Raw genomic sequence first — 16,259 nt, 5'->3', positions numbered from 1 at the left:
GGCAACTACAATGCACGTGTACTGGGTTAGTGTGTAAATGCATTCTCCCTTGTAAAAAAAAAAAAAAAAAATAAAAAAAAGGGTCTTGATGGAAGCCTTTTTCCAGATTTCCAGGAACTCGGCTTGCTTTAGTGGCCCGATTTTTGTCACTACAGTTGGCGAATTTCGGATCGGCCACCTCCATCTTATCGCACTCGTCAGTCGGATGAGTTCGCCGAAGTTGAATCAGTTGGTGCACTGCGTGACGTCGCGGTGCACTGGCCGATATCGCTCCCAGTCAACGACGGTGTAATTTATAACGCCAACAAGCTTCAGATCCTTCCAGGTGGTAGAGCCGTGCTACATATGGATCAGTTAAAGCTGGTCGCTATATCTCCTCGCCTTGTCTTGACGAGCGAATTTGTGAACGGCCACTGGCTTCAGGGCGCAACTTTCGAGCTCAGCTTGGAGCTCCTACTCTCTTATGTCGTGGAATCCTCGCAGCAATGCGTGGATTCATGCCGGGGTGGTCATTAGTGTAGTATTGATGATGGTTCTTGTTTGCCGGCAACACTTTCTCGTCCTCGATGCAGAGCCGAAAAAAAAACATTTCAGTTCCTTAACGGTCGACTGGCGAATTTTCAGGCACAAATCCGGCCGTTAGATGCGCGGCTATAAAGCAAGACCATGCTAAGGGTGGCTGGGTCGGGAATCAAACCGGTCTAGGCAATTTTAGGTTTGGAAATTGTCTCGACATCCCTGGGCATTAAAGTATCATCGTGTTAGGCGTATGATATACGACTGAAAAAAGGGTAACATGGCTTAGAAACCTCGCAGTTAATAACTGTGAAAGTGTTGAATAAACACTAAGCAGCGAGGCGGCAATGTCCCAGTGGAAATGTATTGCCAATAATAATAATAATAATAATAATAATAATATAATAATAATAATAATAATAATAATAATAAGTAGGTGGGAGCTCAGGTGAAATACCCTGGGCGTCCATGAAAAACCACCATTTCGAGTAGGTGGGAGCTGAAGGCCCAATTCCTAAGCACCAATGAAAAACCACCCTCGGGCGAGCACTGGCGCTTGAACCTAGCTATTTAGCACTGTAAAGAATTAAATAACTTTACAGAACCCGTAGCTTCCGGGAATGAAAGCACACCCAAATATGGAGTTACGCTCAAGAACAATACTACCCATGCGATTGTTCGAGGAGGGAGCCCCTACTGGAGCTGGTCCTGGAACGGGGACAGAGCGAGCGGCCAGCGGCTAGAGGAAGGAGAGGTGCAACAGCGACCCTCTAGTCATCGGGCTCAGCCCGTGCCGACAAGGCAAAACAGAAACGGCAGCAGAAGAAATCACCAAGGCAATGCTGCACCTGCTGATGTTGCTGTGGTTGATCGACGTCAATCACTCACGTTAGCGGGCCGCCGACGGCAACGGATCATGTGGACAAGGGAGATGAATCAGTACGTGATCCGTTGCTACTACGTTTGCACCAGGATGGAGACGGATATGTCCGGCAGACCGGCGATGCTGGAGATGTTCAATGAGAGGGTCCCTCGGTTTGCACCCCAGCTTGACCAGAACAAGTTATACACACGCCAGAAAACTATTATGTCACACAATATGCTGACTCTTGAAGACGTAGAGTACATATAGTGGGAATTGCAGAGGAAACTTGAAGAAGAGGAGGAGGCAAGATCGAGCGATACGTCGATAAGGAGTTCTGTTGGGTTGGATGCACCAATCGCAAGTAACCGTCGCGATTCGATTGTACCAGCCGCTCCACAACCGACAGTAGAATTGCTACGATAGCAATTGAAGGATGAACTAGACAATCATATGGGCACAGCAGTTACACAGTTCCGTGGGACAGACCCCATGTCCCGACACCGGATACCCAAGTTGCAGTACTCCTATCGGTTGACGAGTACAGTAAGCATCCTTAACCAGGATATTTTGCCACAGTACTTGGAAACCGTGGAGAACCTTGAGGAGCTGCAATTTATCATGTATTCGGCTGCAGTGGCTGTTGTAAGAACGTTGGGATTGCGAACGCGCCCACAAGGTGAGAGTGATGGACACGCACGCCCCAAAGCACGAAAACCCGCGTGGATGCGACGTCTGGAGACCCGCATCGCCACACTGCGGTCAAAGGTTGGTCGATTAACACAGTACAAGCAGGGGAATCGATCAACCAGGCTAGTTCGGAATGTTGCTGAAATTGTGAAACCCACAGAACTCCGTGATCTCACCGAGGCGAACATAACTGAGATCCTCGACACCCATGTACAGCGGTTGAGTGCTCTTGCTAAACGACTGCGACGTTATGGAGAATGTTCGAAGAGGAAGGAGCAAAATCGAATGTTCAACATCAACGAAAGGGAGTTCTACAACCACATCCGAAACGACAAAGCCGACTTTGGCGAGGGCCTTCCGGAGATTGGAGAAGTCACGCAGTTTTGGTCCAATCTATGGGAGAACCCCGTCATACACAACGGCGATGGGGTGTGGATGGCAGAAGAAGAGCAATATTGTGGTGGAATTGGAGACATGACCGCTATCAACGTGACCGCCCAAGACATACGTGAGGCTACTCGGTATACCAGGAATTGGGCTGCACCAGGACCCGATTTTGTGCATAATTTCTGGTATAAAAAACTCACAACGGTCCACGGGCGGATGGCGGAATGCTTCAACACGGTACTAAATAACCCGGACAGCTACCGGAATTCATCACTAGGGGTGTCACTTATCTTCTGCCGAAGGATCGGAACACTTTGAACCCAGCCAAGTACAGACCAATAACGTGCCTTTCGAGTCTGTACAAAGTGCTGTCATCGGTAATAGCGAGGAGGGTGCAGAACCATTGCGACGTCAACAACCTGATGACCGAGGAACAAAAAGGTTGTCGACGTAACACACGAGGCTGCAAGGATCAGGTCATCATTGATGCAGTCGTTGTTGGGCAGGCCACCCACAAGCAAAGAAACCTGAGCATGGCGTATATCGACTATAAAAAGGCATACGACTCAGTACCTCACTCGTATCTCCTTAAGATACTGCAGTTGTACAAGATAGACGATAATGTCATCAGGCTAATACAGCAAGCTATGGGGATGTGGAGTATATGTACACGTTACCGATGGAGAAAATGTATTACGGTCCAGGACTCTCAGCATCAGGAGGCGCATATTCCAAGGCGATACATTTAGTCCTCTATGGTTTTGCCTTGTCATGAACTCTCTTAGCAGAGCACTCAACCGACACAGCTATGGCTATCATTTGAAGAGTGGGGAAAGGAGTACAAACATTACCCACACTTTCTTTATGGACGACTTGAAGCTGTTTGCGGAATCTGTGGAGAAGCTGCACCAATTTCTGCGGCTTGTAACGGTATTCAGCAACGACATCCGGATGGAGTTTGGTATCGATAAATGTCGATCCATACATCTACACCGGGGTCACCTGGTGGATGCCGACAGTTTCCGCGTCAACGAACAGGAGGAGATTCGAAACATGGTTGAAGGCGAAACGTACAAGTTCCTAGGTTTCCTGCAACTGAAAGGAATTCGCCATACGACGATCAAGAAAGAGCTGCAGGAAAAGTTCTTGCATCGTGTCAACGGTATTTTGAAGAGCCTCTTGTCGGCCGGCAACAAGGTGAAGGCGATAAACACGTTTGCTGTGCCCTTGTTGACATACAGTTTCGGGGTGGTGAAGTGGACAAAGACTGACTTGGAGGCGTTAGAACGAGCAGTACGAGTGGCGTTCACTAAGCATCGCATGCGCCATCCAAAATCGTCCATTGAGAGAGTCACCCTGCCACGTACAGTAGGAGGAAGAGGCGTCACCGATATACAAACACTATGTGTTTCCCAGATCCAGCAGTTGCGAAGATACTTCGTGGAAAGCCAGAACCGCCACGAAATCTATCGCGCTGTGTGTGAAGCTGACCACGGATTCAGTGCCCTGCATTTGGCGCAGGAGGACTATCAGCTGAATTGCGACATCAAATCTGTCGACGAGATGATCGCATCTTACTGGATGCTCTCGACTGTTTTGGATTTAGCACCGGGGATTTTTCGGCTTTGCAGTCACTTCAGCAATTATAAACGAATGTTTTTTCTTTGCCCGACGTTTCAATGGGCTATGCCATCTTTTTCAAGGGTTAGAAAGGAACGTTTTTTGTCTGAACGTTTTTTGTCTGAAAAAACATTCGTTTATAATTGCTGAAGTGACTGCAAAGCCGATGATCGCATCGTGGAAGCAGAAGGAGTTACATGGGACGCACCCCCATCAACTGGAGCTGGAATATATCGACAAAGCGGCGTCGAATACGTGGCTGGTGCGGGGTGAACTCTTCTCGGAAACAGAAGGATTTATGGTAGCCATCCAGGACCGGGTAATTGCGACGAAGAACTATCGGCACTATATATTGCACGAAAACGTGGAGGACCGCTGCAGGAAGTGCAATTCAGTAGGAGAGACGATCGAACATATCGTGTCCGGGTGTTCAGCCTTAGCTGATTCAGCCTATCTCGGTCGTCATAACGAAGTAGCCAAGATTGTGCACCAACAGCTTGCTTTAAAGCAGAACTTGGTTAACCAGTTTGTCGCCTACTACAAATATGTGCCTACTTCTGGAAAATGGTTCTGGAAAATAGTTTCGTGAAGCTGTACTGGGATCGCGAGATCATAACGGATGTCCTCATTCGTGCCAATCGGCCCGATATTGTGGTCTACGACAAAAGGATGAAGCGGGTAACCCTCATCGACATTGCTGTACCGCTAGACCATAATGTCCAAACAACATTCTCTAACAAGATAACGAAGTACCACGACTTGGCGGAGGAGTTGAAGCAGATGTGGCACCTGGAGGACGTGCGTATAATTCCGGTTGTTATCTCAGCAAAAGGAATCGTCCTGAAATCTCTTCTGAGATTTTTAGGAGAGCTAGAACTATCTCATAACCTCCATAGCATCCAAAAGACAGTGGTTTTTTGGAACTTGCAGCATCGTAAGAAGGTTCCTGAACCACCATAACTAATACATCAGATGCAAACGTTTATTTTGGATTTTAAGTCAACCGGCGAATGAGTTCCACAGGGGATTCCCTTTGGCATTCAGATTGCCCGGGGTAGGTGAAAATTCCCAGCACGCTTGCTGAAGAAGTGCCAAAACTCTATAATAATAATAAATAGGTGGGAGCTCAGGTGAAATAACCTGGGCGTCCATGAAAAACCACCATTTCGAGTAGGTGGGAGCTGAAGGCCCAATTCCTTAGCACCAATGAAAAACCACCCTCGGGCGAGCACTGGCGCTTGAACCTAGCTATTTAGCACTGTAAAGAATTAAATAACTTTACAGAACCCGTAGCTTCCGGGAATGAAAGCACACCCAAATATGGAGTTACGCTCAAGAACAATACCACCCATGCGATTGCCCGAGGAGGGAGCCCCTACTGGAGCTGGTCCTGGAACGGGGGACAGAGCAAGCGGCCAGCGGCTAGAGGAAGGAGAGGTGCAACAGCGACCCTCTAGTCATCGGGCTCAGCCCGTGCCGACAAGGCAAAACAGAAACGGCAGCAGAAGAAATCACCAAGGCAATGCTGCACCTGCTGATGTTGCTGTGGTTGATCGACGTCAATCACTCATGTTAGCGGGCCGCCGACGGCAACGGATCATGTGGACAAGGGAGATGAATCAGTACGTGATCCGTTGCTACTACGTTTGCACCGGGATGGAGACGGATATGTCCGGCAGACCGGCGATGCTGGAGATGTTCAATGAGAGGTTCCCTCGGTTTGCATCCCCGCCTTGACCAGAACAAGTTGTACACACGCCAGAGAGCTATTATGTCACATAATATGCTGACTCCAGAAGACGTAGAGTACATCAAGCGGGAAGTGCAGAGGGAATTAGGAGAGGAGGAGGAGGCAAGATCGAGCGATACGTCGAGAAGGAGTTCTGTTGGGTTGGATGCATCAATCGCAAGTAACCGTCGCGATTCGATTGCACCCGCCGCTCCAGGACCAACAGTGGAATTGCAACGACAGCAATTGAAGGACGAACTAGCAAATCATATGGGCACAGCAGTTACACAGTTCCTTGGGGCAGACTTCATGTCCCGACACCGGATACCCAAGTTGCAGTACTCCTATCGGTTGACGAGTACAGTAAGCATCCTTAACCAGGATATTTTGCCACAGTACTTGGAAACCGTGGAGAACCTTGAGGAGCTGTAATTTATCGTTTATTCGGCTGCAGTGGCTGTTGTAAGAACGTTGGGCTTGCGAACGCGTCCACAAGGTGAGAGTGATGGACGCGCACGCCCCAAAGCACGAAAACCCGCGTGGATGCGACGTCTAGAGACCCGCATCGCCACACTGCAGTCAAAGGGAAAGGAGTACAAACATTACCCACACCTTCTTTATGGACGACTTGAAGCTGTTTGCGAAATCTGTGGAGAAGCTGCACCAATTTCTGCGGCTTGTAACGGTATTCAGCAACGACATCCGGATGGAGTTTGGTATCGATAAATGTCGATCCAAACATCTACACCGGGGTCACCTGGTGGATGCCGACAGTTTCCGCGTCAACGAACAGGAGGAGATTCGAAACATGGTTGAAGGCGAAACGTACAAGTTTCTAGGTTTCCTGCAACTGAAAGGAATTCGCCATACGACGATCAAGAAAGAGCTGCAGGAAAAGTTCTTGCATCGTATCAACGGTATTTAGAAGAGCCTCTTGTCGGCCTTCAGCAAGGTGAAGGCGATAAACATGTTTGCTGTGCCCTTGTTGACATACAGTTTCGGGGTGGTGAAGTGGACCAAGACTGACTTGGAGGCGTTAGAACGAGCAGTACGAGTCGCGTTCACTAAGCATCGCATGCGCCATCCAAAATCGTCCATTGAGAGAGTCACCCTGCCACGTACAGTAGAAGGAAGAGGCGTCACCGATATACAAACACTATGTGTTTCCCAGATCCAGCAGTTGCGAAGATACTTCGTGGAAAGCCAGAATCGCCACGAAATCTATCGCGCTGTGTGAAGCAAACCACGGATTCAGTGCCCTGCATCTGGCGCAGGAGGACTATCAGCTGAATTGCGACATAAAATCGGTCGACGAGATGATCGCATCGTGGAAGCAGAAGGAGTTACATACATGGGACGCACCCCCATCAACTGGAGCTGGAATATATCGACAAAGGGGCGTCGAATACGTGGCTGGTGCGGGGTGAACTCTTCTCGGAAACAGAAGGATTCATGGTAGCCATCCAGGACCGGGTAATTGCGACGAAGAACTATCGGCACTATATATTGCACGAAAACGTGGAGGACCGCTGCAGGAAGTGCAATTCAGTAGGAGAGACGATCGAACATACCGTGTCCAGGTGTTCAGCCTTAGCTGATTCAGCCTATCTCGGTCGTCATAACGAAGTAGCCGAAGATTGTGCACCAACAGCTTGCTTTAAAGCACAACTTGGTTAACCAGTTTGTCGCCTACTACAAATATGTGCCTGTCCTGGTTCTGGAAAATAGTTTCGTGAAGCTGTACTGGGATCGCGAGATCATAACGGATGTCCTCATTCGTGTCAATCGGCCTGATATTGTGGTCTACGACAAAAGGATGAAGCGGGTAACCCTTATCGACATTGCTGTACCGCTAGACCATAATGTCCAAACAACATTCTCCAACAAGATAACGAAGTACCACGACTTGGCGGAGGAGTTGAATCAGATGTGGCACCTGGAGGACGTGCGTATAATTCCGGTTGTTATCTCAGCATCCGGAATCGTCCCGAAATCTCTTCTGAGATCCTTTGGAGAGCTGACACTATCTCATAACCTCCATAGCATCCAAAAGACAATGGTTCTTGGAACTTGCAGCATCGTGAGAAGATTCCTGTACCACCATAACTAATACATCCGGTGCAAACGTTTATCATAGGATTTTAAGTCAACCGGCGAATGAGATCCACAGAGCCTAATCCCCTTTGGCATTCAGATTGCCCGGGGTAGGTGAAAATTCCCAGCATGCTTGCTGAGGAAGTGGAAAAACTCTATAATAATAATAAATCCGGCGGATCGTCCTTCACAAACACAGGCGGGCACTTCTCCTTTCGCTTTGGGTGCACCTGCGGCAGCTGCGATTGCTGCTTCTTACGTTTCTTCGGTGGATTGCCGGTATCGTCAATTGGCAACGACGAATATACGTAGCTCTTCAAAAGCGTAGTATGCTTTGGTAGCTTTCTCGCGACCAAATCGGCCACCGAGTCTCCCATGATGGGTCCGGGAGAAAATAACGCCAACGTGAGGAAGCGAAAACGTAAACACAACGAACGAACGAGAAAAAAACACTTGGAAAAAATGCGCGAGCAAAAAGCACGTCTGAATGCGCTGCTGTCACAAACTGGAATGCGCGAGCCGGTGACAAGCGCGGTGTCATCATCATCAATAGGCATAGCCCGCTGTTATCATTGAAACGCAGTATGAAAAGAATGTTGTAGATCCAGTTGAAAACCGAACTAAGTCTCGCGACAATAGCATTTTCTCTCATTTCCGCAATGCAGTTGCGACATCCGGAAATGGGAGAAAATGCGATTGTCGTGAGAGCTCAGTTCGGTTTTCAACTGGATCTACAATATATATATATACAGCGATTCCACGGGAAAAGAATAGAGTTGAAAAAAAAAGTTGTCCAATTTTGCTCAAAATCGCTTGGTATGTTCTTCATCGAAAATAATTAGATCCGTATTTTTTTATTTTTTTATTAGGGTGACCATGTTCGATATAGGGTTACCAGAAAAATCGCTATTTTTCGAAATTTTTTATTTAAAAAAAATCATAACTTTTGAACCACTGGATCGATTTGCAATATTTTTTTATGGATAGAAAGCTTATTACTTCTAGTTCTTACAAAAAATTTTAGTTTGGTGTATTGGTGTACTCAAATTTGCTAAAATGGTCAAAATATTCGTTTCTTAAGATTTTTTAAATGTTGGACCACAACGACTATACATTTTTATATTTTTTTATGAAAATTCAAATATTTTTACATAACATATCAAAAAATTAGAATTGTTCATCGAGCCGTTTTTGAGTTACATTTTTTAGAAAATTTCAAGTTTTCTGCCCATACACACATGGAATGAACGTTATTCTCCACTATTTCAAATAGCTCAAATTAAATCAAAAGTATGAAAATGTTATTCAAGAGTGTTTGTTTGGTCTCGTTTATTAGAAGAATTTACGAATCGCAATAGTTGAAAATAATTCAATCGGAATAGTCTGGTGTTGTTATTGATGACTTCATTCTCCAAAATCGGCAAAGCAATATGTCGTTTTTCAAAAGGTTGGTTTTCAGCAATCCATACAATAGGTTACCTGCTTTGTTTATATGTTTTCAATATTTTGATGCAGGTAATTCATTGTATTTTCTTTTTGATTATGATTCATCTGTCTCCTTTTCCTTGTTCACTCTACCTAAATGATACCCAAAGGGACTATTTAAAGTGGTCTATAAGATAAAGTATATGTCAGTCAAGAAAATCAGTGAAATTGTCCAGTTGCCTTACTGAAGAAACGTTTATGCAGCGGAAAGGAGAATAAAATTGGATAAAAGCTGTTCCTACACTTGTAATACCTGCTATTGCCGACTTTATCGCATTATCAAGAAAGGAAACGAGCCAGCAGCTCCAAGTGCAGTTAATATAGAATGTGAAAATCAAGAACTCACCGTTTCTGAACCATCAAAACTTGATGATCTCGCCGTTGCCGGACCATCAGGCACCAATAATTTCGCCTTGGCGGGACCATCTAGAGTGAATAATTTCGCCGCACCAGCAAACATCAATGATGGTGGTTTCGAAATAATCGATCCCAATGCCGCTGGATCATCGGAAATTGACGCTGTTCCTAGTGTTGGTAAGTAGAATAATCTCTTCTTTTTGTTCATTCAGACATCATGATTTGCTACGTTATACTAGTTGTACTCGATTATTCAGAAAATTGAAAAAACATCAGTTCCGTATAATCTTACCTAATCCAACCTAGTAGCTCAATTTGTAGAGCAGTTGCCTATCATGCAACAAAATAGAATAATCGAATACAATATGTATTACATTATATGAAGAAATATGCTCCTAACTAATAGTTATTTTTCCATCTTGTTTTCAGAATCTTTGTTTTCTTTGGAATCAACGAGTGCTGAATCAATTGGTAGCGCTGGTGCCCAGAAACTCGGAGACGGTCAGGAAATTCTTCAACAAATGATGGCAAAATTTGATGAAATATCTGACAGAAACGTTCGATATAGGATTCTAACTTCCCTTCCCAAATCCTGGACTGCATACAAAATGATGCAAGAATTCGGTGTTTCGCAACGAACTGCTCAACGTGCAAAGAAATTACAGATTGAAAAAGGTTTTATGAGCACACCGGAGACCAGAGTAAATATGTTGTCTTTGAGCGATGATACTCTAACTGTAGTTAGGGACTTTTATAATAGTGACGAGATAAGCAGAGCATGTCCTGGGAAAAGGGATTTCGTTATTGAAAATACAGCGCAGGTTACTTTTATGTAACCTTCGTGAAATTTATTCAATTTTCAAAGAGCAATATTTTACTTTTAAAATTGGATTTTCAATGTTTTCCAGCAGCCGCCCAAAAAATTGTATTCTAGCTGGTTCAAGTGGAACGCATACTGTCTGCGTATGCATTTATCATCAAAATTCATTTTCGGTGCAAAACATAAACAAACCGGCTGGCTCTTCCATACTAAAGTCCAAGATGGCTGAATCGTGAATTTGGCAGATTGGACAAAGGCTAGTGGTGTATTCATCTTGGACCACATTTAGAACTTCTAAAGGCACATCTTTTTGTTGAAGACCCATGGACCTATCTCGTTTATTTATCAAGTTATAGCCGTTTTTCGATTAAAAACATATTTTTTTCAAAATGAAATAAAACGCTTTAAACAAAAAACGCTCTCTCAGTTTTCCCACCATAAACGCAGAAAAGTGCGAGCTTTCGAATAGAACCAATAGATTGAAAATCGGTTTGCTCCATTTTGAAATATACGCATATAAAAAAAACATGTTTTTCATACAAAAACTCGAATAACTTTTTTGTTATAAGAGATAGATCCATGGTTCTTTAACAAAAATGTCCTAAAAGTGCTCGGAACAAAGTTTATGCGAGAAATGAATGTTTAAAAAGTTATGTGAAGAATACCGATTTTTAGGGACCGCCCTAACGTATTTATTAAAAAACTCATAACTTGCGAACCATAAGTGATAGAAAAATGGTTTCTTCGGCAAAGTTGCTCAAAATTAGTTGCTCTACAACTTTGTGGAACATTGCACTAGTCTTTACCGAAAAATTAAAAAGTTGATATTATGAACTTCTGAAATATAGGTACCACCCTAATTTCACTACATGGAAAAAAATCGTCAAAAATATGAAATTTTTTTCCCAAAGACACTATATATCTAAAACTAATAGTTTTGGCGCAAACATTTTTGTCTTGCTAGATTCGACTCTGGGACCATTGTGCATGGTTGATTAAACCCTAGCAATGTTGGTCTCTGCTTTTAAACAATGTGAGGGTGATTTATAGTTCTTACATTTAATGGGGTCAGAATTGGACAAGCCTCCCCTACTTTTGATAGGTACATTACTTCACAAATAAAACTAGATTAGTACACACGGTTATCATGAATTTATTAGGAATAAGTTTGATAACTTCAACAAAATGATTCCCGCAGTTATTTTGAAGTGATGGAAAATTATGCTCATTCCATGTGTGTATGTTCAGAAAACTTGAAATTTTCAAAAATGTTACACAAAACGGCTCGATGGACATTTCTAATTTTTTGATATGTTATGTAAAAATATTTGAATTTTCATAAAAATATAAAAATATATAGTCGTTGTGGTCCAACATTTAAAAATCTTAAAAACGAATATTTTGACCATTTTAGCAAATTTGAGTACGCCAATACACCAAACCAAAAATTTTAGTAAGAACTAGAAGTAATAAGCTTTCTATCCATAAAAAATATTGCAAATCGATCCAGTGGTTCAAAAGTTATGATTTTTTAAAATAAAAATTTCGAAAATAGCGATTTTCTGGTAACCCTATATCGAACATGGTCACCCTAATAAAAAATAAAAAAAAATACGGGTCTAATTATTTTCGATGAAGAACATACCAAGCGATTTTGAGCAAAATTGGACAACTTTTTTTTTCAACTCTATTCTTTTCCCGTGGAATCGCTGTATATATATATATATATATATATATATATAGCCTGGCTACGATCTGGCAATGGGCTAAGCATGAAAAAAAAAAATGCTTCTGTGCGTGTCTGCTCCTGCTTCTTTCTACACAAAGAAAGTCTTGAGGTGAACCGAAAGGCCCGTAACTTACATCGAATTGATGTCCGTGTTAGGAATACATAAACGGGATTGATTGGTTCTGAATGTTTTACTGGGTATGACAAGAATTGAAATTTTCAATAGTTCATCAAAAATAATATTATATTTCTATGAAATTAACAACTTGCTGAAGAGTCGAGTCGATTGATTGAGTGCGCTATTATTTATTACCGTTTAAAATCTTACATGATTTCGTGACGGTCCCCAATTTTAGATTCTGATATTACCCAGTAACTCACCACAGGACGATCATTTGTATAGAGGATCTATACTGAAAAATACGCTAGGACAAAACTACTTTGGTTCTCAGTAAAACAGGGGAGCGTCAACCGTAAGGGAAGGAAGAAGCATGCTCATTTCAATGCAGCTGATATGAATGGATCAGCTGCATTTATAAATGATGATTTCTTCACTCAATGACAAAATGGTTGACCATCAAAAACCCAATACTTCAGCGTTAAATTTTTGCAACGACCATAATGTATGCTATCCTTGGTACTTGTCCGTGAAAAATGGCAATAAATCCATCTGAAGGTTAAATTTAAGACATTTGAACTTGAAGCCCCTCATAAATATCACCAAAACAGTGAATTTCACTGTCTAAACCACTGGGGAATCCAGCAAACAAACCAATGTGTATGCAGTGAAAAATGGGCCAACCCCAAGCCCTTCGCTCGTGACATGCAACCAATGAATCCTCTTTCCAGAGGGGCAGAGAAATGCCACTGCCATTCGAGAGTAACACTTCCCATTCATCCGTCGTCCGACTTTTGTTTGCACCGGGCAAACGGGATAAACGACCAGGGGAAATAGTGACCGACCAGCAACCCAGCTCTGTGGAGGACCGTAATATTTTTTTTTCAAAAACCGTATCCCATCGCTATCGCAGAGCACTGGCTCTATCTTCATGGTGGATGAAGGTAATGTCATGCTGGGCACGAGAGAGCTACTTATCATGATATTCATTCTTAAATATTCATTACCCCTTCCAGCGGTGAAGGTAGCGGACCCAGAAAAGCCAGGTCATTTTTCAAAACAAAAAAAAAAGCTTTGTTATTATGTATCTGTTGAATGCAAAACTTCTGGATGGTCCTGACATCACATTTATTCTCGGTACTAAATTAAGGTTTTCACAAGCTTCGAACGTGCCAATGAATACCTTTAATACAAAAGAAATTAAAAATCTGTGTGAGATAGAATAAAACAATCTCCAAAAAATCACATAAACTTCGAGCTTCCTGTGAACAAATTAAAAATAGAAAATAAATAATTCGGGTTGGACGCAGTTTTTGAAAATAAAATGTTCATGGAAGAATAGAAAACTTTCATAAGCAGAGCTTTTATGAACTTTTATGTAAAATAACATAATAATTAAAATGATTAAAAAATCAGAATCAACAATAAAAGAAGACGTTTGTTATTTCATAACAATATGAAGATTCCTAATATCATTTTATTAATAGGATAGTAGCATTTTCTTCTCAGAATTGTTTTTTTTTTTAGAAAATTCTTCGTTGTTTTTGCTTTTACCTTTTTTTCACGGTTGGTTCTTAATCAATATCAACGTTTGTATATCATAATGTTCAATTCCTTTCTAATTTTTTTAAAATTTCTCCGTTGTTAATTTTGTGTTCAACAAATCTTCTCAAAATTAAAAAAAAAGTCACTGAAATATCTTCAGCCAACAGTATCGAATTTCCATCATTTGTTCGACGCAGCTTGTATGTACCACTGACATGATCTCATTCCATTCTACCCTTTAACCACGCTGCTCGTCGTTGTAATCCGCCCTGTAATCCACATCGCATGATGTCCACCAGTGAACGCAACTTGCTATAACTCGTCCACAACGCTGTGGTCACCGTGTTCACAGAGCTGCGGCATCGGAGTCTCCACCAGGAACATAACCACGACGCCGGGCTGCCAGCGGCTCAGCACTGTCAGGCTCTGCGAGAACCACAAATGCAACCGACAGGACAATAACTACTACAGCGGCATCGTTAATGATTACGGGGACGGTGACGGTCTGACGGTGGTGGGGGGCGATGGCCGCGATATCAGTGACAGCAGCAAAAAGTACAGCCACGAGGACCGCTTTTCCCTTGCTAATAGTTTGCTGTTGATGAGCGAGCCGGAACATCGCAGAAGGGTGAGTTTCAATTTTTCTTCATGTCAAACAGTCGAGTTTCCTGGAATGCGTGCAAAAGGGCTTGTCGGGAGATTTCACTGATAAGGATGCTATTCGTTCCCAATAAAAACAATTAAATTTTACAATAGCTAATGTACCTATTTCCTAATATTAGAATCTGATTCATTGGAGGGTAGTCAAAGTTAACGGACAGACTGTACTTCTTGTCCTTGGAAAGAGCAGTACCTTGCGCATAAACTGATGGTTTATACGTGCTTTGTTGAGCACAATGCTTCAAGGGGATAATTACCTTCGCTTCCGAGAATGTACGTAATCATCTAGCAATTTCTCTTCGCATTCAACGGGCGAAAACATGAACATACGACACCGCATTATAAATTGGGAAGGGGTAGCATCCTGTGGGTGGACGTTGGTTGGGTATGGCCATTGCTGAGACATTTAATCTTACCTAGCGTTTGCCTTTGCTTATCTCTTCGATCTCGACAGAGAGGACACCAATGCCGAAGCATTCAGCGAACGTCCTCCTCTCGGCTTCGGTTGGGGCCATGCGTTTCCCGGAAGTTGTACCGGCCGAAGAGCTGCGGCCATTGTCAGGATGCAACCATGTGCTGTGTGCCTTCAATAGCAACAACCATTCAGGTGAGTGCATCATTAAATGTGTTTAATTTTTAATTGGGCTGTATCAACTGGTCGGGTGGATAAATGCTGATGCAACTGACAAAAGCTGAAGCGACGTTTTATGCTGGAGTAATATAAATTGGATACGAAGGTTATTTAAAAAAAACATATGTTTATTATTAGCGAGATATTTAAGCCTGTCCTCGATGGCTTTCTGTCGAATACCATTACGTTCCTTTCTGTGAGTCATCAATACCGAGTACTTCTTTTTTGCTACTTTACGGCTTACGTTTCAAAGGAAATGACTTAAGATATTTGATATAATAAACCCAAAATTATCCACTTAGCTGTGATTGTGCCTTTCTCGTGCGTCAATGAACAACCCTAAACTAATCAACTTATTGATTTCCAATTCCGCGGAAAAAAATTCTTTTCGTTCCGTCAAATTTCGTTTTAAATAGGACCTCGATTCCGTATCATTTCGAAGTCATGGAAAAATCTATATTTAGATTCGTTTCGATTCGAACCAACATAGATATTCAGAATTCCGTTTCACCGGGAAAAAGTTTTTTTTACGTACCCTTACTAACAGCATCAAAACTAAAACAGAAATTTGAGAGAAAACTTCATTTGAATGGCAACGACAGCCACTCAATGATTTGCCACTGAAATGCCATCCATGCAAATAAATTTTTAAAGCATCTTCAGTGGTGTTTGTGGCAGAAAATAATTTAGCCGCGGTTGTACAAATTAATTATTTTAGTAATGCGCGTCTCAATTTGTTAGTGATTGAAATCTAGAAACCTAAAATTCGAATCTAACGATAAAATTTCACTTAATTGCTACTGACGTCAACATCAGTCATTCGATGATGTGCCTCCGAAACGCTGCAGATGTCATTCATGTGAACACATTATTGCAGTGCCTTCCTTCGACGTTCGCTTGTAATTCTGCTACCAACGGCAACTTCCTGGCGTCGCCATGTACATAATTATGTTTTACATTTTGAAGAACATTTGTTTCGGCCCAGACTCTCCATGTATCAAATAGTGGTTCTGAAA

General features: G+C 42.7%; 1 protein-coding gene across 2 annotated transcripts in view; it reads left to right on the top strand.

Annotated features, from left to right (window-relative positions):
* The window catches only part of LOC134210848 (uncharacterized), a 331,227-nt gene that overhangs the window by 286,607 nt on the left and 28,361 nt on the right, over positions 1–16,259 (top strand). For both annotated transcript variants that reach the window (XM_062687203.1, XM_062687202.1), the window contains 2 exons: positions 14,252–14,580; positions 15,067–15,219. In XM_062687203.1, coding sequence (XP_062543187.1) covers positions 14,252–14,580; positions 15,067–15,219 — 482 coding nt within the window. The remainder of the gene's footprint in view (positions 1–14,251; positions 14,581–15,066; positions 15,220–16,259) is intronic.

Source organism: Armigeres subalbatus, chromosome 2 (genome assembly GCF_024139115.2).
Source record: "Armigeres subalbatus isolate Guangzhou_Male chromosome 2, GZ_Asu_2, whole genome shotgun sequence".
NCBI classification, from domain to species: Eukaryota; Metazoa; Arthropoda; class Insecta; order Diptera; family Culicidae; genus Armigeres; species Armigeres subalbatus.
The sequence above is the reverse complement of the archived record's forward strand: the minus strand, read 5'-3'. Positions and strand labels throughout refer to the sequence as shown.